Source organism: Rhea pennata, chromosome 1, assembly GCF_028389875.1.
Source record: "Rhea pennata isolate bPtePen1 chromosome 1, bPtePen1.pri, whole genome shotgun sequence".
NCBI classification, from domain to species: Eukaryota; Metazoa; Chordata; class Aves; order Rheiformes; family Rheidae; genus Rhea; species Rhea pennata.
The window spans coordinates 23,661,035-23,684,309 of NC_084663.1; the positions used below are offsets into that span (position 1 = coordinate 23,661,035).

The 23,275-nt window shown below is 40.9% G+C and overlaps 1 protein-coding gene across 1 annotated transcript; it reads left to right on the plus strand.

Annotated features, from left to right (window-relative positions):
- Positions 1 to 1,619: 1,619 nt before the first annotated feature.
- Positions 1,620 to 14,069, plus strand: GPR37 (G protein-coupled receptor 37). Its single transcript, XM_062601482.1, has 2 exons — positions 1,620 to 2,392; positions 13,251 to 14,069. The coding sequence occupies exons 1-2, from the start codon at positions 1,691 to 1,693 to the stop codon at positions 14,067 to 14,069; spliced, it is 1,521 nt and encodes a 506-aa protein (XP_062457466.1). The 5' UTR covers positions 1,620 to 1,690.
- The last annotated feature ends 9,206 nt before the right edge of the window (positions 14,070 to 23,275 follow it).

The following is a 23,275-nucleotide window of genomic DNA, read 5'->3' on the forward strand; positions in this document are numbered from 1 at the left end:
CCCTAACCTGCCAGTTCATCTCACGCACAACTCTCAAGCCTTTTAAAGGCTGGCCACGAGGAGGGAGTTTACAGGACTTGATCCATATTCCTGAACTCAATCCTTGAAATAAGGAGCTCTTGCTGCCTTGACTAACATTCTGACCTGTAAATGGGCTAAGAGAGTTTGGGGGGGGGGGGAGCGGGGAGGAAGCTCTCAAACAGCTTTATGGAATTTAGTTAAAACATTCAAACCTGTTGGAAATAAGCTATAGAAAAACTCTTCAAAATTGAAATGAGAGTGATTGAGAGCCATACAATTTAAGGTGACTCTCAGTGAAATATTTATGGTACCAACTACAAAGTCACTTGAATTAAATAAAAACCTGAGAAGTAAGAGGAGCAAGCTGGAAAAATGCATCTGACTGTACAAAGCCAGGAAAGGCAGGCCTGCCTCCCCAAGCCCCGAAAACACCCCGAGGCGCTTCGGGCGCTGTCCAGGGATGCCGCGGGCACCATTCCTTCGGCGGCACCGCGGCGCTTCCCCTCCCACGCGAGGATTTGCCTTCCTTCCCCCACCGCCCCTCGACGGAGGGGGTATGGCGGGGAACGACCGAGAGGCCGTTCCCTCTGCTCGTCCAGCCCGGGGAGCCCGCGGGCTGCCGGCCGCTCGCCCTGCCGCCGCCAGGCGGGCGGACCCGGACCCGCACCCGGACCCGCACCTGGACCCGGACCCGCACCCGGACCCGCACCCGGACCCACCGCCGCCGCCCGGGCGGGCAGCGCCGAGCGGCGCCTGCGCACTGCGGCCGCCGCGCTCGCTGCCCGCCGCCCCCGCGCTCCCGGGAGCCGCGGCGGAGCCGAGCCGAGCCGAGCCGAGCCGGGGCGGTCGCAGCGCGGCCGCAGCCGCCGCCGAGCTGCGCCTGCCGGGCGGAGGCGCAGCCGCCGTGCTACCGCTGCCGCTGCTTTGCCTGCCGGCTGCTGCGGCGGCTGCCGGCCCCCGCTGCCGGCCCCCGCTGCCGCCCGCCTGGCTCGCAGAGGCAGAGGCAGAGGCAGCCGAGCGGGGCCCCGGGCCCCGGCCGCTCCCGCCGGCATCGCCAGAACCGCGGGCAGCAACTTTGCCGCGCCGGTCGTGCGCTCCCACCTCCGCCTCAGTGCAGGCGCATACGCGGCGCGATTATTAATCCTGGCGAGAGTTGCAAAGCTCTTAAACACCCTAAGATGCGTGTAGCAAGCTGTTTTCTCCGAGATTGCCGGAGAAGAGGAGTGAGTGCTTGCTGTTATCCGGAGAGGGGAGGTATTTTCCACAGGAGACCTTTCCTTCCCGATAGAGCCACCAACTACACGCAGCGGCGGGAGGATGTAAATAGGCAGCACAAGACCCGGTGCAACTGTTAGCAAGAAGGCAGCGATCCCCGGGAAAGGGCGGAGCGCCGGAGGGGGGTCCTCCCGGCGCGGCACTTGCTACATTAACTCGGAGCGGCGGCGACGGTGGCACAAGTTTCCCGGGTTTGCCCCGGGAAGCTGCGAGAAGAGCTTCCCTCCTGCTCCTGCTCCTGCCCCTCGCGCCGCATCCCCCGGCGGCAGGAGGAGCCGCGCTCCCGAGCGGGAGGCACCGGCGCCCCGGGGCGGCCCCGCTCCGCGGGCGGACATGGCTCCGACCCCGAGCCCCTGCCCATAAAGGGGGCCGGCGAGCCCCCCGCCTCGCAGCCATGCGGCCCCGCGGCGCTGCCCTCGCCCTGCTCTGCCAGCTGCTGGGGGCCTGGGCTGCCGGCGCCCTGGCCCCCGGGCCGGCCGGCGGGCTGCAGGCGCGCCCGGAGCCCGCCGGCCGCTCGCCGCCGGCCCCGACGCTGCTCGGCCCGGCTCTGCCCGGGCGCGGGGCCCTTCCCGGCGGGGGACAGCGGGGGGCCGCCGGCGCGGAGGGAGCCGCGGGGCCGGGCGGCACCTGCGCTGCCTGCGGGGCGGCGGCCGGGCGGTGGCGGGCGCGGAGCGAGCGCGGAGCCGGCGCGGCGGCGGGGAGGGGCGCGGCGGCGGGCGGCCCGCGCTGGCTGCCGCTGAACGGCTCGGCCCGCGACGGCGCCGAGGGCAGCGCCGGGGCCCGCGGCAACGGCACCGGGCGCCGCGCCCGGCTCCGCAACCCCTTCTACCCGCTGACCGAGGAGTCGTACGGCGCCTACGCCGTCATGTGCCTCTCCGTGGTGATCTTCGGCATCGGCATCATGGGCAACATGGCAGTGATGTGCATCGTCTGCCACAACTACTACATGCGGAGCATCTCCAACTCCCTGCTGGCCAACCTGGCCTTCTGGGACTTCCTCATCGTCTTCTTCTGCCTGCCGCTGGTCATCTTCCAGGAGCTCACCAAGAAGTGGCTCCTAGAAGACTTCTCCTGCAAAATCGTCCCGTACATCGAGGTAATTGGGGGGCGGAGGGGGTTGGGAGCGGGACTCGAGCCGTGCCGCCCCCCCCTGCGGCCCCGGCGCCCGCCTGCCCCACGGCGGCTTGGGATCCGCCGCCGTCCCGCCGCGGGCCCTGCCGGTTCCCGAAAGGCCGCTGTTGCTTCCTCCGGTTTTGCTAAACACTTTTGGAAGAGAGCGCTCCCCACCCCCCCCCCCCCCCGGCCCCCGCCCCCGCTCCCTCGTGAGACGCGAGGATGTTGCGGCCAGTTCAGGACCAACAACACCTGGATTTCCGTAGCCTCAAACTAATCGCGCTTCCATTTATGCCAATTCTGCCAAACTTTTATTGCTTCTTATAGTCTTGAAAGGCAAAGAATCCTTTTTAGAATTAGATTTTAAGTGTGTTTGTTTTTTTTCCTAAAGTGAACTGATTCAGGAAAGGGGAAGAAGAGGGGGATAGGCTGTAGAAAAGCGATTGTGAAAAGGACCGTCAATGTGATGTATGTGCTGTTAATTTATACTTCCGCATCCAAATCTCACACTTATTTATTTGATTTAGCTTAAAAAATAAAAAGAAAAAAAATCCCACTGCCGTTTAAATCTCAGCCTCTTGGCACTTGTTCAGAGGCTCTGTTAAAGAAGCCCTCAGCCAGCTGGCCCGAGTCCTACCAGCAACGTTCAGGTCGTCTGCTTTATTTATTTACTGGAACTGAATGCTGAGGCTTGTTGGTAGGGTCGCAGCCCATAATTCTGGCAAGCTCTGCTATATGCCCCAAACCTTGTGTTCAACATTATTCTTTAACCTCAGGCTTAGAAAGCTGTTGATTTACTGGTCCTAAGAATGATACGCTAGGCAAGAAAGAAACAATTAACTTTGCTTTTAATGCAGGGAAGAGCAGTTTCCACGGTAGGTTGGTACAGAGTAATGCATAATTACCTGCCAGCTGATATTTTTAAGGAAGTGGTTAGAAATGCATGTGGCATGCCTAGCCACTAAAATAGTTGTCATTACTTTTTTTATGTGTTATACATGCTGTTACTAGTGGACAAGGGGTGGAGCTGTGCTACACCTAGATGAATTTAAGTCCAGCAGTAAGTCACTTTCATGATGAGAAACTCAGTCATTGATTATCAATTTATGTTTAAGAAGAAGGCAACTGTATTTATTTGTTGAGAATACTTACTAGCAGTAACTTCAGCTAGGAGCTCTCAAAATTTCTAAAATCAGTTCTGTGGCTACTTGGTTAACCAATAAAACAAGTAGTTACAGCTTCTCTTAAAGTGTCAATTAAAATAGCTAGTGTAGCTAATGTATTTTAGGACATTTATATAGTGATATTTCACATTTCTTGATTCTTTTTTGGTGGATACACATACAAAATAAGAATTATCCTTTGTTGTTGATTCTAATTAAAGGTCAGTAACTGAAAATGGTTTGCACAGCCTTATCTTTTTTTTTTTTTTTTTTTTTTTTTCCAAATTAGTTGATTATGATGTGCTGTTTCAGGTGCTAAGGAATTTGCCACTTTGTAAATTAAAGGAAAATGCACAAAACTTCATATTTTAATGAAGATGTTACTAATTTAAATGGATAAGAAACAGAGTAAATCTTCTAGAGTTACATAAACGGCTGGCTTAATGTACAAATACATTTCTTTTTATGGTCTAGTTTGTAATTGTTTGCCCTATAGAAGAAGGGGTTATCTTTAGGATATCTCAGTACACAGATGCTCTGGAATGTATACTTTCACTGCTGAATCATGGAAGTAGCTTACATGAAACATAGTTGCCAAAATTCAAAACTGTAATCTTGAGAACATTAATTCAACTGCTGCCAATCTCCCCTTTAAATTCTAATGATACCCCTTTTTTTTTCACTTTAAAGTTCTGCAGATGCCTACAGTTTAACTGTCATTCAAGACTGTCATCAGTCCAGTAATGGCGCACCAGTAGCATGGTGCTTGTTTTAAGCTTAAGTATCATGGAGGTCCAGAAGTTAAGCATTCCCTCTCCCCTGAGGAAATTTAATTTATTGTAGTTAAGATGCCCATCTGAAAAGATATAACCTTGGGGTTACATCCTGCTCTGAGAATTGTGTATTTTTGCATTCAGTAATCATTAAATACAATGCTCATATATAAAAATATATACATCATGCTGGGAGCAGTAAGTAAAAGGCAGGATTTCCCCCTCTGCTGCAAACTGTGAGTGACACATATTCAAGAGCAGCAGTGCAATGTGCCTCACCACAGCTTACCCCGAGCTTGGTGAGAAGGACACTGTCCCATAACCTGGATTTGACCCTGCTGAGACGGAGAAGGGAGTGAGAACAACTGTCACCTTTGAGCATTGTTCTAACCTCCCAGGCAGGACCCGGTGATGCTGGCGCCACCCGGTCCAATGCAGCTGTGGAGTGTGTCGTGCAGTCTGCTCCGCGAGCAGCTGCTTCTCGGTGCTGTGTCAAGGATTGTCCACAGCCATGGGCAGTGCACTTACCTGGTGGCTGCGCTACACCGCCTTCTTCCTCACTGTAAATTCACCTGGGCAATCTCATGCCCTCCCCGCACAATGAGGAAAGGAGGAAATCTTAGCTCCTGGAGAGGAAGTTGTAGACACCTATCTTTTGGAAAAGTTTTCAGGCCTTTTGGAAAACAAACAGAAGCATCTTTCTGAAGATGGACAGATTTTAAGCTGTTGTCAGTGTTTTCTTTAAGATAGTCCATTATTTTGAACTTTTAGGTGGCTCCTTGGTCCATGTTCTGGATGTTTTGTGTATCTTCTTTGAGATACCTGCCTCTCCTCACACTATGCTGAAGGGGCTACGTGTCTCACCCAGAGTTGTAGATCCAGCTCCAGAAATATATCCTCACTTTCAAGCATGTAATACCCTTACTGGCCTAAGCCCTCTATCATACTACCTTATACTTTCAGAACTGCACCACGGAACCGGGGAATGGGAAACATCTCATTAGCCAGAGCAGGTGGTGTGACACATCATTTTAACATAACTCAAGCTTGCTTTATACTGTGTTTAAAGTTTTGAAGTAATCCAAGTGAGCAAATCTGAGTGTTCTTAGTTTAGCCCCTTTAGCCGGTTGGTTTTTATTTGTCCTGTTTAAAGGATATTGTGTAGAATTTTAATAAAACAACTGTTACCAATGATAACACATATGCACACACTTTTATGTGCAATTTATTATATCTTTAAGTATTTTTGTGTAGGTATATATTGAGCTTCCACCAGTAATATTTCTTCACGGTATTTAGTTTAAAGGGTGATTTTCCCATACCAAATAAAGATCTGTTATCACCAAGTACATTAAGCAGTCATTTCAGCCGTCAGTTGTGTCACAGTTTGGTCACTTGTCACTATCTTTTAAAACTATTGTCTTGGCTATACTTTCATACAGACTGCTGTGCATGTCTGAGGAAAAAAACGAGTAAGCACGTTCTCCTTTGCCTCTTCCATGGTCCTTACGTGATAAGAGCAAAACTACTACAGAAGAAAGCTGGAAAGACACATGGTTAGTGGAAGCAGAGAAAACTGTCTCCCCAAGGACTGTCCTGGAAAAGTAGATTTGAATTCACTTGTTGAGAAGGAAGTTAGAACAAATTGGGGCAATTCGTCTACCCAGGGTATGCCGTGTGCCTTTGCTTGGTAACTTTAATCGTCTGCTCAGCAGTTCTTAAAATCTTGCCACTTTTCTGCAAATGATTTGTAAGTCTAACTTTTGGCATCCACATCTGTGATGTTTACCTGCAGAACGTTTATCTGTGTTTATCTGTACATTGTCTTCCAGAAATAATCTCAGTATTGCTCAGAATCAGGAGATGTGGCATAAACAATGATACAAAAACAATGACTGTGACTAATTCCCCTTCCCAAACTCTACCGATATGGAATCCTTAGCTTTTACATGTTTAAGCATATCCAATCTTTTCAGCAAAAAAGAGCATAGAACAGTAGAGTTTCTGCTTTCCTAGATTTATGCTTTGCATTTTCCAAACTCTGAATAAGGCCTTCATAGAAAAAAGTGTGAATATAAACAAAATTAGTAATTTTATTGTGCCTCTAAATATTTCACAATTGTTAAATATATCAGTCTTTCAAAGCAGTATTTTTAATTTTAATGCTAGAAGCTAGTAGAGAAGATGTTAAGTAACTTAAGGCATGCAATGGCTTGCTTAAGAAGGAAAACTGATTGTATCAGCTAGAAACTATATTTCAGGCTTTAAAAGGAAGCTTACTTGAGTTGTGCACATTCTATTATTAGAGGTTATGCTGGAAACTTTATGAGTTTGTCTAAGGTAGTTGGAAATAGGTATTACCAGCAGACGAGGACAGGTTACTCATAATGGAATAATGATTTAGAATTGGGAAAGGGTCTAGAACAAGGGCGTATTCAAGCTGCCTTAGGATATTTAAGGATTTAAGGCAGACCAGCACAGAGCAAGAATTTGCCAGGTCAGATGATAGTACTCAGCCTGGCACTCAGAGCTAATAAACGTGGCTTCCTCCTCTGCCTCTCTCATATTTCCACAAAAAAGAGAAAGACAAAGTTTGTGATTCCTTTGTGTAGAACATATCACCCGTAGGAGACTGGGTTGACATTGAAGCAGACTGACAGCGAAGGTCTGAAATCTGAGGCTTAGTCTCTGTGCATGCTCTTGATAGTAAGTTTGTGGCATCATTCATGTTTCTGGCGGGTTGCTTCCAGCTCAGGAAAGCTATAGTATTCCTAATGGAAAGCATAAGGATTGATTTGGCCTGGAATACAAATTACTCTTCTTCCTTGCTTTCTCAGAGCAATTTTGAGGTATTTTCCCTCCATTTCTCTCTTTTGCTTGATAAATACAAGTGAGTAGCACCAAGAAAGTGGCCATTCTCTGCCTGCTCCTAAGCAATCAGTGGAGATCCTTTTTTTTTTAAAGCTTCACTTTAGGGAAGCAAATACATTTTTTATTGAGAGTTTTAAAAAGCTGTATGTTATCCATCTTCTCTGAGTCTTTTGCTGTGTTGTATCTTCTTTATGTTTCTTTGACTCCAGTCAGCATTAGGCTCCTGATCCTCCAGAAAGTCCACTAGATTGTAGGCTAAGATCCTCAGAGAAGTTGCTATTTCAAAGCTTCATACTGGAAGCTTTCTGGGGCAATGGCTACATGTGTCTCTAACTGAGCAGACTATCTTCAGCAAACAATAAATAATTATTTCAAAAAGCAGTGTTAAAAAAGAAGTTAAAAGAAATCTGCCCTTTAGTTATTAGCTGCATGATGATAGTAGCTGTCATGTTTGTTCTGTCAGTCTTTCTTTCAGCTGCAAACCCTGTCCATAGGGATTTATAAATTGTCCATAAAAAATCACTTTTGGTTTCAACTTTGCATGCAACATTTCACTATGGAAAAGAATTTGTGTCAGACAATTTAAAACTGGGTCAGTAATATTTAAGCTATATATGTGTGGAAAACAGCAGCATCTGCTATACCAGTGCCACTGAATATTGTCCCAGCATTGGGCTGTAATTTCTCCATGTGACAGGATTTTTCTTGCAAAAGATATATTAGCAATAGTGCCATGTTGTTAATATTAAGAATTAGTGCAAGCGTCCCTTGTGTGCAGTGATGAGAACTTGATCCTCAGTGGAGAATTCTGCTTATTTCTTTCTTAAATTAAAAAAAAAAAAGGGGGGGGGGAGGAAATAAAAGTAAGTCTCATTTGCTTGTATGGCCCCATTGTAGATCTCAAACAGGAAAATGAACTAAAAATTGACTCCTCCTGTGTTTTGTGATTTTTCCTGCCCTCTGGATAATCATGTGGTGTACTAATGACTATTTCCAGTGTCCTGACAGGCTGGTTAGCTTTCTCTTCCAACATAGTTCAAGAACAGCTCTAGGAAGCTGATTCTGACCGTTATTACTTCTAGGATATACAGAATGATAATTCACACATGCTTGGTATCTCCCTAATATGAACATTGATAGTAGCACAAAGGAAACATTTTGTACACGTAGAACATCTCTGTGTTATCACGTTGCTTTTCAGATAGTTTAAGTGAGATGTCTTTTCCTCTGAGATGCATAAGCTAATTGCTGACATCAGAAGGGTACTCTGACCCTTGTACCATCTGGCCACTGAATTATTTCAGCCACACCACAGTGGTTATTCAACTATTTGTGTGACCTTTACTTATTTTAATGTGAAAAGCCAGAAACAAATATTTAATAGAACTTCATACAAGGAATATAGAGAGATTACATATATGCATTTTTGTTCTTTTGTAGGAATGACTATCACTCTTAGAAAAAAAATGAAATAATTGAAACTAGAAATGCAGATGATTTTAAATAATTAAATAACTGTTTGTGGTGGGATGGCCTTTTATTTTGCAGTAGTCCCATGTTATTCCTGTAAATATAGAGAAGCACAAGAAAAATACTGCAGTCTGCACTATCTTTGTTTATCTTAGACAAGACTTACAAGTATGCAAGATTTGCCATGGTATGTTGCATTAAAAATGCCCTAAGAATATGGAGTTTGACATGGATATAGAGAAGTCATAATAAGAAGATAGATTATAAATACTCAGGAAAAAAAGAACCTTATAGTCTTTTTTGTATGGTAAAACAGGAGTGGGGAGAAAGAGTCTAGTGGGTTATCACTGAGAGCTCACAATCAGTTCAACCAGGTCTATGGTGTTCAACTTTTTTCTGTAGTTCATCTTTCCTATTACAACAGGGAAATGTTTTCGATACCCATCCTTCCTTCTAACAAAGAAAAGAAGGGTATCATGTCATCTAATAAACTCCAGGTTACCAACATAAGATATATTTTGGACTAGAAAATCCAGTTTCTGCTGTTAGAAGCAGCCTCTTCACCTAGTCACTATTCTGATCTTGTTTCTGTTTCTGTTTTCACTACTGTCATCTTGTCAAACAGGTGAGACAGAATTAAGGAATTCAGAGTCTTATTTCTGCTGATGTTGCTCACCCTACTTAATCTGCACTGCTTCCCTGCCCAGCTGGAGGCTCTGCTTCCAGAGACTAGGCTGAGGCTGCAGGCCCACGGCCAGGAGGAGAAGTAGGACGGGCCAGGAGAACATTTCCCTGGTTGTTAGAGCACACGGAAGGGGAATGGGTATGTTGGAAGGATGAGGAAGAGGACTGAGGCAATTAGGCTGAGCGGTTCATGAGTTTGCTGTTGCTCTCTGTGGCCTCAATTCCCCAAATGAGTTCTGACACAGTTGACTAACAGTTGGTGAGCTAATGACCGAAGGTTTATGCAGTGTCTTGAAGGACCACCACAGTGCCCAATAATGTCCCTGTCAATGTTTTTAAAGGAACAACAGTGTTAAAAGAAACCCCTTTGTCGCAATACTGCAGTCTTTTTGGATTGTACATGCTATCGGTAGTAATCCCTTAAGAAGCAATTCTCTGCCCAAATTAGGGCAGAGAAAGCGTTACTTCCCCACGTCATCGAAGCACATCTGTGGTCATTCAGTTAGAAATTTGGAGACTTTTCTGTTTTGAACTAGTAAGAGAAAGATAACAAGTGGTGTGAATGAAGGAGAATCTTCATAGGGACCATACAGAAATAAACAAGAAAACTAAGTGATGATCAAAAACTACTAGGCCTGACTCACTGTTGCCTGTCCTCATTTCCTGCTAGCGCTTGTCAGTGAAAATAAGAGAAATGGAAGCTGGAATTAAAGCTGCAAAAGTATATCAGAAACTCAGCTGTTACTACCAGTACAGCGCCAATATACCCCATGCAGCTTCACAGCATATTTGGATTTGTACTTTATCCTTTACTTACACCCTATCAAAAGAATTGTCTTCGTTTTGTGTTTATTTCAGGACAATGCAAAAGAATATAAAAGAAGCTTCCCTGGCTTCTTTCACTTTTTCCTCTTTAACCCTGCTTCTTAGTGTGACTAGTATCAAGAAACACCCATAAACTGAAACTGCATGTGGAATGTATGTCCCAGTGCTTGCCCCCATGGGCCTACACAGCACCATTGATTTGATGGCTATTAATCATCTTCTGCAACACACGGGAAGCAAAAGGGGAAAATAATTGGACCCTCAAATTACTATAGTGCCTTTAAGCAGGTCAGCTGGAGTGAATCCCTATTCATCTATATTCGGAAGATTTGGAAAAAAGATTTATCTTTGGAGATTTTTTTCTTCTTCTTCTTTTCTTTAAGCAAGATGTTCCATTGCTAGCTCCATTAATCTACAGAAAATAGGAAGCAACCGCCTATTTCAGAGAAACATTAGTTTTATTTAGCTTGTTTCATCAGTGAACCCATGGGAGAATTTTAAAAGCTGACTTCTACTGTTCTTAGCTGTTTCCTCTTGCTCTATTTCACTGTCTTAAACCTCCAAGTGTTTGGTCAATTAATGTGACAGGAACCCCGTAGGTTACGTTTGTTCATGGTAGACATGTCTTCTTTCATTAGTCCCGATCTTAACAGCTGCAGAGTTTTAACGTCGCCACCACTGTATAACATGATGTTTGTAATGGAATGCTAAAACTATAAAAGCAGTTGGGGTTTGAGGGGGAGGAGGCTCATGTGGCCACATTAGAATTAGAGCTAAGAAGAAAAACTCTTGATTTTACAAAAATTCAGATTTTCTTCTGTATTAGTTTTTTTTTCAAATCTTACTCATTTTTTTTTTCAGTCTCTGTTACTTTCCTGTCTCCTGCAATTGTAGAGAGCTGTGTCTTGACTGTTTTATTATTCATGTAGGATGTTCTAGCTAAAGGTTTTGCTGTCACTCTAAGGAATTGAGAGACTTCACACACATTTAAGTGTTCTGGAAACAAAATCACTAGTCTTAAATTAACAGTATGACTGTCAGCAGTGCTATATGAAAATTATTTTTTATTAGCTGAGTTTAACATTGTTCTTTAAGATTTCCTCTTAACTCTAATTTTTAAAGTAGTTTTTATTTTTTATTGGTATTTACCAAGCTTTCTTTGAGTCTTATCAGACAGTTTATCACCCTAAATTAATAGGCTTGCCTATTAAAAATATTTACGGTACTGCTTTGACATCATTAATTATTCTTTCCATTGCAGGTTAATTAATAAGAGATTGCATCTTCCTCATTCCATCTTGCAGGGAGCTGTTTCACAGAATTACCCAGCTAAGCCACTGCCTGACAGTTTTAATCCCAAGTGCCTAGTATTTTTCAGTGATATTCAATTTTAGCAATCTGATATGACCATTAAATATTAAAGGCCAAAATTAATGATACATTTATGTAATTGTGCATAGTTGTACTATCTATCTTTGCAGAACTTTTAATGAGAGCTGCATAAACAAGAATTTTTCAAAATAATGTTGGAAATCAGAATACATTTTGAAATGTACCGATGCAAAATTGAAATATATCATTGCACATCAAATTTGAATAAGCAATATTATAGTGAACTACATGACATCATCCAAAATTTACCAGTTAATTGCACATGCATATGGCTAATTCATGATAAAAATAAGCATTCTTTAAATTTATTAGGAATGCTATTTAGCAAGGTCCTTTCTTTTGCATCAACATATTTTGAACATAACAGCAGCCTATAAAATCAAGAAAATAAATGAATTAGAATGCGACAGAAAATCTAATCTTTGGCCAGCTGAAGTTAATTAGAGTTCTGCTTTGAATTTGAGTTGAAGTTGAATTTATTGGAAATAGAATTATGCCAAAATGTATATAGTCTTCTTGCAAATTTGTTTTTAGCAAATTTAATTATGAACTGGATAAAATGATAGGAAATTATCTTTCATGACAGTACAAGATTTCTATCCATGTGTAGGATGATGGTTATTAAAGCTAGAAAGCCTATCCATTGCTTTGTACTTGCTCCTTGCAGTATATAATTGAGAACTCTGCCCAATCTATCTTTAGATCATTTAAACAATGAAAGTTCTGCCATTTCTCCTAGTCTACAGTAAACTCTTCTGCTAGACTGTTTCATGTGTAAAGCCTAGATTTTCCCATGATTTTTTTCCAGAAGAAATACTGAAGATACGTTATTAAAGTGTAATTATCAAGACTGTTTTTGTACGGCTTTTTGGAAGATTACAGGTAGAGTCCCTCTGACCTCAGATTACAGGAAGCCTTTATCTCATCAAAATTTCACTGAAGAGCCCAAGTCCACAGTAACAGTTATCAGACCCTACTCCATTCAGTGAACTCCTAATCCCCAATATTCATACATTTTGCAGATATTTAAGGTTTTGACATTATGATCCGTTACATGGTTATTGAACAAGTTAGGAGGGAAGACTCTTGCATCTCTCCCCTTTTGGCTTTTATTTCCAACCCATGTGATGGAACAGATCTTCCTGAAAATCATCCCTCAAAAAATGGGGGAAGGAAGAGGTTTCATTTTGTATATAGATCAGTTTCCTGGTTTTCTTTACTCAGTCGCACTGATACCTGTGTGGACTTCTAGGAGGGGATGACACCAAGCTGAAATAAATATTTGGAGGCAGAACAACAGAAGGATCTATTCTGTGACTACCAAGTGTTTCAGAGTACTAATTAAGCTCCCTTTAACTTTGAAGGAGTACATCGCCTGTTCAGAGAACAGCTCAATAGTAAGAGCCTTCACCTAGTGTCTAAGGAATGAATTATCTCTTCTGCTTGAGTGAGTTCAGACCTTCATCTTCCATCTCATAGACGACTGTCATAACAGTGGACTATGAGCTTTGGAAAGAGAAATTTTGGTGAACTTTGTCCACTGTCCATGAAATAAATTGCTATGCACCAGAGAAGAATAGTATCAAGACTGTAGCCTTGTAGTTTTCTTTTCTTTTTATTGTTTCAGACAGCATTAAAATGTATTCCCTTTTCTCCTTTACAGGTAGCCTCCCTTGGAGTCACCACATTCACACTGTGTGCCCTCTGCATAGATCGCTTTCGTGCTGCCACCAACGTGCAGATGTATTATGAGATGATAGAAAACTGTACGTCGACGACAGCCAAGCTGGCTGTTATATGGGTGGGTGCGCTGCTCTTGGCCCTTCCGGAGGTAGTGCTGCGCCAGCTGACCAAGGAAGATGCCGAATACAGCGGCAGCCCACCAGGAGAGCGGTGTGTGGTGAAGATCTCCACTGCACTGCCTGATACTATCTATGTGTTGGCTCTCACGTATGATGGGGCAAGACTCTGGTGGTACTTTGGCTGCTATTTTTGTTTGCCTACTCTTTTCACTATTACTTGCTCCCTGGTAACAGCAAGGAAAATCAGGAGGGCAGAAAAGGCCTGCACAAGAGGGAACAAGCGGCAAATTCAGCTAGAAAGTCAGATGAACTGCACAGTGGTGGCTTTAACCATTTTATATGGGTTTTGCATCATTCCTGAAAACATCTGCAACATTGTGACTGCCTACATGTCTACAGGGGTCTCTCGGCAGACTATGGATCTCCTCCATCTCATTAGTCAGTTCCTTTTGTTCTTTAAGTCCTGTGTTACCCCAGTTCTCCTTTTCTGCCTCTGTAAACCTTTCAGCCGGGCCTTTATGGAGTGTTGTTGTTGCTGCTGTGATGAATGCGTCCAGAAATCTTCAACAGTGACAAGCGATGACAATGACAATGAATACACCACAGAACTGGAGCTCTCCCCTTTCAGTACCATCCGCCGCGAAATGTCAACTTTCGCCTCTGTGGGGACTCACTGCTAATTGACAGTAGGACTTTATTTCCAATATCTTTTCTTTTCTTTTCCTTTTTTTTTTAACTTCATATTTTCCCTCTTGAAACAAAATGCAAGAAAAAGGCCAATTGTTGAAAACTATTCTGGCAACCAATTTGCATATTAACAGTTGTGCTTTGGAAAATAAGTTCTGTTTGGTTTTTAAAATGAAAAAAAAGGGAGAGCAGGAAAGCCAGCACTGAGTTTTAAATCATGATATTTTGTCTGGTGCTAGCGTTTTATTGTTTGAGGGGAATAAACCATATCAATCCACTTTTATTTAATTCTATGATAGTTTTTGATAATCACTGTAAAATGATTATATAGACATTGTGTTTTCTGCAAGATGTTTAATGTAACAGATGTGGTGGAAAGTATTTGAAAGTAGTTCTAATCCAATTACTGTACACTGTGGTGAGAGAACTTGGACTTTTGAAAATTTATAAGGTAGCATAAAAATAAATGAGATTTTATTCTTTAATTTCATTGTCAATCCACATTTAACAGGGATAGCTATAAATATTATTAAATTCCTTTAATAAGTTAAAAAAAAATCTTTGCTTTGCATAAAACAATTTAAATGGCCATATTTAATTTACTGTTCATGTACTTACCATTGGAGATGGTAATTGCAGTGTTTAAAGAGGATGGTTAAAACGGTATTAGATTTACATGAGTGTTTTTTTAATGTATATTTTGGAGCTTCAATGTGCCTCACTGAAAATTTCCTTTTTTAACCTGCAGATATACAAAGCGTGAATTATTTTGTACTTCTTAAGAAGATTTACTTTCTCACTAAACAGTATCTTGTGTTGTTTCAAAATCAATTTTCTTTCCACTTTATTATTAGTTTTACATTAAAATTACATCTTTGGTCTCTGTATATGTAACTCCTGCTGGCTTCAGTGAGAGTCCCATTGCAGAGGAGGGCATATTTAGACAGAGATTTGCTGACAATAAATGTGAGGGACTGAAAAATGTGGAGAGTGAAGAGTGAATTCCTTCTTCTTCTTCTTCTTCTTCTTTTTTTTTTTTTTTTTTTTTTTTTTAGATAAAAAAAACTCTTGGACACTCAGGGCTTGACCCAGAGACTATTGCAGTCAATAGAAAGATTTCCATCAACTTCAGAGGGCTTTGGATCAGGCTGGCATCTCCTATTTATTCTGGGATATGTAGTATGAATATTAATCACTGGAGCTCTGTATGCTGATTTTAAATTACATTGCTCTCACAGAGACTGTATTCACTAGCAGCTCACAGTTCTGGAACTCTTTTTGAGAACCATGTTGTGTTTTGCCGAGAGTTTCTGGTGTCCACAGAGTTATTAAAAGGAGGGTATGTCAACACTGCAAACAACAGTGTGGTATAGTAAAATCTAAGGTTGTTATAAGCAAGCCAGGCTGGAGACTGGAAAGTGCCTAAGTGTAGCAACACAGCTTATTTGCCCCACTTCTTGGCTGATGTAGACAGACTGTTCTTGGCAAGCAAGCAGACTCGTATTTACACTGGGCAGCAGACTGAAGTGTGTGCACATGCTAAGGAATCGAATTCATTACAATTATGTTTTAATTCTCATTAAATAAATAATATAATAGTATTGGCAGAAGTAGAATGTCCTTCCAAATTAGCAGTGATTGTAGTTGAAATAGTGTTCTGAATACCTGCCTCTAAAAAACTTGATATAACTTCTGGAAAGGAGTCTATTTTTCTTTTATTTGTAGATTATGGACTTAATATGTTTAATCTTTGTATCTGCTTTGGTAAGCAGCCTTTCATCATTTTTCCCATCATGTAAGCCTATAACAAATTCAGCCAAAAAATGGCTTGATCTGTATAGGTACACACCTGAGTTCTTCTTTTTCTGATTTTTGAATCAAAACGATATGCAATATGCTTTAAGCACAGGTCTAAATTTAAGTATGTGATTCTGTTTAGGATGTGCATGAGTATCTAACTTTTAAAAATCATTTTGTAAAGTGGTCAATCAGCTCTGAAGATAGAGGAACTGTCCCTTCTTGATACATTCTTGGACCTCACATTGCTTGATTACATTCAACAAAATATCAAAGGGACAAAATGAAAACAAATTCTCCTCACTATGGTGACTGTGTTTGCTCAAATATGTCCATATTTTGATAGAGCTATTCTTTTTTAGGTGCCACTATTTATAAAGAGTGGAAATAAAAATCTCCCCTCCTGTTTCTCTATCATGTTGTTGTCTAAATTGTTTCTCTCAGCTACCTCTTCAGTCACAGCATGGATAGTGATTCAAGAACCTGAGAAAGATACAGGAATAGCAGAATGGAAGGAAGCACTTACTTAGGGAAAAAAAAAAAAAAAAAAAAAAAAAAAAAAAAAAAAGGAATGATAGGATTGCTTGGTTGGGTGAAATGGTAGCTTTTTGGTAGTTTAGAGGCAAGACCACACTAGGACAGGAAAAATCCCCAATTACTTTGAGGATCAGATGCTTCCAGCTTTCCCATCTGCAAAAACTGTGTCCAAGCTCTGCGAAGGATGGCTGTTCCCTCCTGGACTAAATGCTCTGTAACTCTGGAGTGATGCAATTTGCTTCTCCATTGAAACATTTCCACAACACATGTGTGCTCATCCTACAGACAAAACATCACCAAAAGGGTATTTAAAAAGTCATTGGAAAAGGTAGCAGCTGAAGATCAATAATCACGTATTTGGAAATACACCCTTCTGCCTGTGTAGTGGAGCCTTCTCTAGCCTTGTATTCAGTGGGGGCTTCTTTGTGTCTAATTTAGTCTTGCTTTTTTTCCTGCTGAAAGAGCATTCTTTACAATCATTTCTCACTGCTGTCTTGGACTTCCATAGCAATTGGATACACAAGACACCCTTTTATTCTGATTTGTTCTCTTAATTGGTTAAACTAATCCCTTATTAGCACATTTGCATTGTTGTTGCAGCTTGACAAAGTGACTGTGACACAAGTATGGCTTATTAATGCATTTAGGTGTCATGACAAGTGATTCCTTTTGTTAAAGACTGGATACTGCATTTTTTTCTTCTCACTTTTGGAATTGCTGCTCTGTATTCTGAAATTTTCCTGAAGTTTGCTTTTCTTATGTTTTGTTTGATAGTATTATTATAAGCCATTTCTTTCTGTTTTAAAACCAATTCTGTATGGCTTTTGTTTTTTAACATGAAGACTGTTATTGGATTGATGGATGGAAATTTAGAAATGTTTTTGTCAATGACTTAATTCTTTTATATAAATTAGAGAAACATGCAGAAGATAGTGATCAGCATAAAACGAATGAGAGAGAATGGAAAATCCAATTATGAGAGAGAAAAGCCTTATACTTTCCAGGTATGTAAACTTTTAGTTCATTATTACCTACTTCCCCAGCTCTGATCCCATAAAGAAAAAAAAATCCATAAAACTCAGGTATCAGAGTTCAGTAGCTCCAATGAGATCATATTTCATGACTTCTATTAAACATCTGATCTCTATGTAGGCCAAAGGTAAACTATTGAAAAATATTTCCCAGTTAGAAAAAAATCTCTAATTTTACCCCTTCCAAGATAAGTTCATGCATCCATTCTTAAATATCTCCTGCCTTGGAATAACTTCTCTGACTTGATTAGCTCCTGTTCTATCATTGGGACCCAGATGTAGGCTTCCACAGCTATTACAGCTGTGCAGCTGGATCCTAAAGACAAGGTAGAGGCAGGTCACCAAGCATGTTGTCCTACATCTTTTCATAAGAAATTGCACAATATTAAGCTATGTGGTGAGACCATCATATTGTACTTGTGGCATTCGAAGACAAACTAGATCCTCTGAAATGCGAATTGCTACTGAAATTTTGAGTAGCTTCTCCAAATTCATTAAATCACAATAATATTCAAAACCTCTCTTAAGATCTGTGAGTTATGGTGTTAGGTACAACACCATACAAACACATAACTTGATCTATGATGATACATAGGAGCCCAGCAACTACTGGTGTTGTCAAATAGATCACTGACCTTCTGTGTCCTGTCTTCTTATGTCTTAATTTTGAGGATATCCTTCTTTTGCAGACTGGAAACAGAATAAATGATTAGTAAGGTCCATTTTTCTAATAGATTTGAGAAATGCAATTAGGAGGAAAGATATACCAAAGATTTTTGGTGATAATTCCTCTTTTTTTTTTTTTTTATTTCATTTTCTTTCCAATCTTTCTTTCCTGCAAAGCTCTGTTAAAGTTAACGTGCAGAGCCTGTGGGTTATTAAAATGTAGCAGTCTCCTACATGTACCTTCTTGTGCTTCAGGAAGGTACTTTTCACTACTCTTGTTCCTGATACAGTCATTTAACACCTATGCTTAGCAGATGTCAAGTCCTGCCATTATCAAAAGCTGGGTTCATTTTACAGTGAAGAGGAACCCAAATGGAAAAGACATGGGCCAAGATCCTCCAAGACCCCCAGGCATCCCTGCTATAGAAATAATGCCCCATGTGAAGGGCTAACAGTTCACCAGCATACCAGGAGGAGAGCCGCATCCATGTTCCTATACTTAACCCCTGAAAAACACAGGCAACCTACTTTCTGTGTGATGCATTTTGGTGTTTGCAACTTTTGGTTCTTGGGGGTCAAAGTGGAGACAAAGGCTCCCTGGAGTTTTCGATGCATGCATGACAGCACTGAGAGCAGGTGCCATGCATGATCCCTGCCACTTTCCCCCCCATTGCATTACCCAAAGTGCAGGGAGCCACAGGCATTGAAGCTGAAACTGTCCCAGCTTCTTCCAAGCAATGCTGGAAGACTCTGACTTTGTGCACTATAGCTTTAGTTTTGCTCCACAGCTTCTAACTAGTGGAAAGTAGACAACATTTTTACCCTTATTAAAATGTTTATTTGTTTTCCTACTGGAAATCTGCCTGGTCAGAATTACAGACCCCTCAGTCTAGACCATTTAATGAAAGTGCTAGTGACAGTATTATAAATTAAGCTAATAGACTGGCTATAGCTTAAGAGAAAGCTTTTATTTTGGTTCTTGTTTTTTATTGATCACTCAATTTTTGTGTGATAAGAAAATTATTATTTTTTAAATAAAACACAAAAAACACACAAACACTCACTCTTTTATCTAGTTTGAGAATTCCATCCTTGGTTTACATCAAGCAGCTTCATTTATATCTCAGTGAATTTAGCCCATTGTTCTTTGAGAAAGGAAGCCAAAATATTCATATTAGAAACATGGTCTTGACTAACTTGGTCTTAAGGAGGTTAGATTAGAATGAAATTGGAATTTTAGGATGACAATATAAAGCAGTACATCGCAAGCTATATTTTTAAAATAATTATGGCCTTACTAGCCTAATCTTTTTAAAGAGATGAAGATGCATGCAGTTTGACAATAGCTTTTGATTAAATTTCATAACTGCCACTAGAGACTACACGTTATGTATAGTCTGGGACCAAATGATCTAATAGCAGCTGGACATTCATGTGATGATTCCTAGTGAAGACAATACAACTATTCTTTTGAAAAAAATAGATATTAGCCTTTTAGGTATTGTACAGGGGACTAAATTCTGTTCTAAGAAGTGTCTCCCAGTTTGCTTTAATGTACATGCATGCCAAAAGAAAAAAAAAATATTTGATGTTTAAATATTGTAGAGAGGACACGAAAGTTTAAGAAGGAAGATGGCCCATCTGTATCTGTAAGCGACCAGTTATACTTCAGATTTTTCTTCTAAATTCTTATCTCTATTTTGAAACAATTTCTGTTGGCTGTTCTTATCAGTATTTTCAATATCTTATTCCATTTCATAACACTGCTTTGAACAAAGGAAAGTCCTCTTTGTTTTCCTAATGATCATTTCTTTAAAATTGAGCTTGTAAGTAAATTTCTTTCATTCTGCATATTCTGAAAAACTCTGAGGCAAACAATCCTGCTCCCTGTGCAGAGCATTTACAGATAAGGAAGCTGCATTCTTTCCTTCTCTGTGCAGGTAGCACAAGAAATAAATTGTCTGAAAATTACTGCAAGAGATTTGTGGAGAGGATTAGCACTACAGCATCAATTGCATTTAGAGGCAAATCATGAGACTCAGCCACCAGACAACTGCACTGTCCCTTGCTAATACAAAGGAAGTTCCTACATAAGATACTGCTGGTTCAGATATCATTATTTCATGTATGGATCCTCTCTACTGATTCTCTACTTTCATCCATAAAGGATCCTCTTGTTGTTAGATGTCTTTGTGATCTTAGAGTTAAATATCTCTCATGCTGACCATCAATTAACAGATATTATCAGTTAGCTGATATCAAGCTTATTAAGCTTGGGTTAGGTATTAGGTTAATCTTAGGTTAAGGTTTTTGTAATTCAGCCAGGGGTTAATATCTGTTGTTGACCTACCTGTGATAAAAAGTTTGTCCATGTATAGGTGAAACTGAAGCTACACCTGCAAGTTAAAAGGATAGAGGTGTGATATAGATGGTGCTAACAAATGATGCTGCATTCAGTCTCCTGAAAGTTCATGTGACAGTTTGCCCAAATCTGCCAAATGTAGATGCCTTTCTGTTATCCTGTTATGGGAGGTCTATGTTTTAGGGAGCATTGTTTTTAAAAGGCTTAAGGGGTACTCAATCTTTTAAACTACTTATTCTCCCTTAAGACATCCCTATTTCATATAGTTATGAAATAACCACATAAGACTTGTGGTTAGCTCTTGACAACTGAAGGGAAAGAAAGCAGGGGACAGAAGAAAAAGAGGCTTAAATGGGGATTAACTTGACTTCCATCTTTCGGGATAGAATTCTCTCTATATAGTTGTTTCTTAGTTTTCCAGGGTAAAAGCAGGTTGTACACCGAATACTTGGCTATAATACCATCCTCCAGGACTGCTGCCAAGAATAGAACCAGCAGGGCTCTGCTAACAGAGCCCAAACCCACCAGAGAGGGTATTGTGGTATTGCAGATTTCTTTTCTTTCTTATTTTCTTCTTTCTCCTAACATGCAGTCCTGCTCAAGTGGTAAATCCATTGAAATAAATAGAGCATATAAATTAGTTTGCTTTTCCTAATGTCTCACTAGGTGTTGAAATGGTTAAAAATGTTGGCGTTTACCCTAGCAGAGCCAGGCTGCAGATGAATAGGGGCAGTTTGTGCCTCCTCAGTGTGAGTGTTTCAAGCTGTCCTCATCCATGCACAAGGCAGCACTGTATGCAGTCAGATTCAGAAGATTCCACTGCCTGCAGGCACTGAATTTCTTTTTAAACTTTTTTTTTTTTTCCCCAATAAAGGGGAAAAAATGTCCTTAACTCTTCAAAGTTTGCCTTGGATATCTTTTTTCCTCCTGTGCTATCACAGCAGCACAAATCTGAATTTTTGTCTTACAAACGCATCTACACTCTGGAGCAACTATACAGATTTGAACGTTACAGATTACATAAAGGAATGCAAAATTGCAGGTTTATATTCAATCTGCCAGAAGGAAATCAGCCAAGTGAAAATACACCCCAAAGCTATCTCTTGCTAGTTTCAATGCACCACTCCATAATTATAGAATATTACTTGCTTCATTGTCATTCACAATATCGTTTCTTAAGAATTTCTAAAATCTTTTATTTTTACTTTCTGTTTGTTTTATTTTCCTTTGTCAACTTCTCTCATGCTATTATCCATCTCTAGCTTTCTTTCACTTGCAGAACTGTAACTGTTTGTGTTGTCCTCTGTGTACCTCACAGTAAACTCTGCTTTGTCAGAGCTGGAGTTTGGTGAGTAAAAGGTGAGTTGAAGCCAGTGAGAGCTTCCAGCTCACCAGATTTCTGTGTACATGGTTTGGATCTTAGTTAATTCAGTTAAAAAGTCAAAAGAGAACAGCTTGCCAGTTTATCCAAAGCTATCAGAAACTGCAGACCAAAACTGGCCTTGTTGTGGGCTTCTCTGGTCCCCCTCAGCAGCCACCTGCAGAAGTCTGGCCTTGGGATGGACCTGTCAAGAACACTGATGAGATTCCCTTGGAACTAACCCTGGACAAAAAGAATGAAAATGACACAAAATAATCTGTGTTCAACAAAATAACATTTGAAATGCCAGGGTGTGTTTCATCAAAAGATACCTGACCTGCTCTGTGTCTGAGTCAGTGACAGGCTGTCAAGCTTTTGGCCTCAGATGGAGCAGAGGAACTATTTGCTGATTCTGGCATTTGAAACAAGCAATGTCAGCCTTAAAGTATTAAAAAATGAGATTATTTATAGGTAAAATTAATTCCATCTTGAAGAAATTCTAACAATCACTAACTCAGAAGGAAGTTATAAGACAGGATTCCTGTGTGCCTCTAAAGGAAGATTTTTTTAATTAAAAGTAAGAAGAAAAGCAAATTTGAGGCAAGATGTGAACTTCTGCAACTAATTTACTGTATGCTGTACAGAAAATAAGACTGCCTCTTTCTTTGATTCAGAGCCATACTTTCTGAGATGCAAAGATATAAGGAAAAGAGGGCCATAAATTAAGCTACCTCTTACATAACCAGGCCGCACAATTTCACCCAGTTGCTCCACTGCTGAAGTCCTGGTTTGAATTTTTTGTTACCAGAAGCAAATCTAAGGTTCAGTCAGGACAGAGACTCCTGCACTTCCATTTACTTCCAAGGTCAATTATCCTCATTAAGAAACAGCAACCCCATAACCCCAATAAGCTTTCATAATTTTGATAGTATATGTTGGAATAAATGCAGTTATTTAAATGGATTTGGCTCAGGTTATACACAAAATTGATCTCTTGCACAGCCAAGTTTCTGAAGCGGAACAGTTTTCTAACCTGAGAATCCATAAGTTCATTGCTGGATATTTACATAAGGGTTTTGATAACTACCAGGAGTTCTTTCCTTAACTTAAACTTTTATGATGTTTTTTTCTTCCCCTCATATAGTCAATCCTGTTTCACAGTGAATTAAAAAGGTGTTGTAAGTATTACTTCATTTAGCATATGCCTAAGCACATGCACTGTCATTTAGGGGAAGTATTTCTTCTGCCTTTAATGCTGTTAGCTGAAGACAGTCCTTTTTTTTTTTTTTTTTTTTTTTTTTTTTTTTTTTTTTTTTCCAGGTTGTATGTATAATTATTTCTATTTTCAGTGTTTATTTTTAATTTGAAATTCAACAATAGCTTTTCTTCATTCTGCTATAGGAGATTGCTTGCTGAAGGGCAATGCCCAGTAAGCAGCAAAAAATC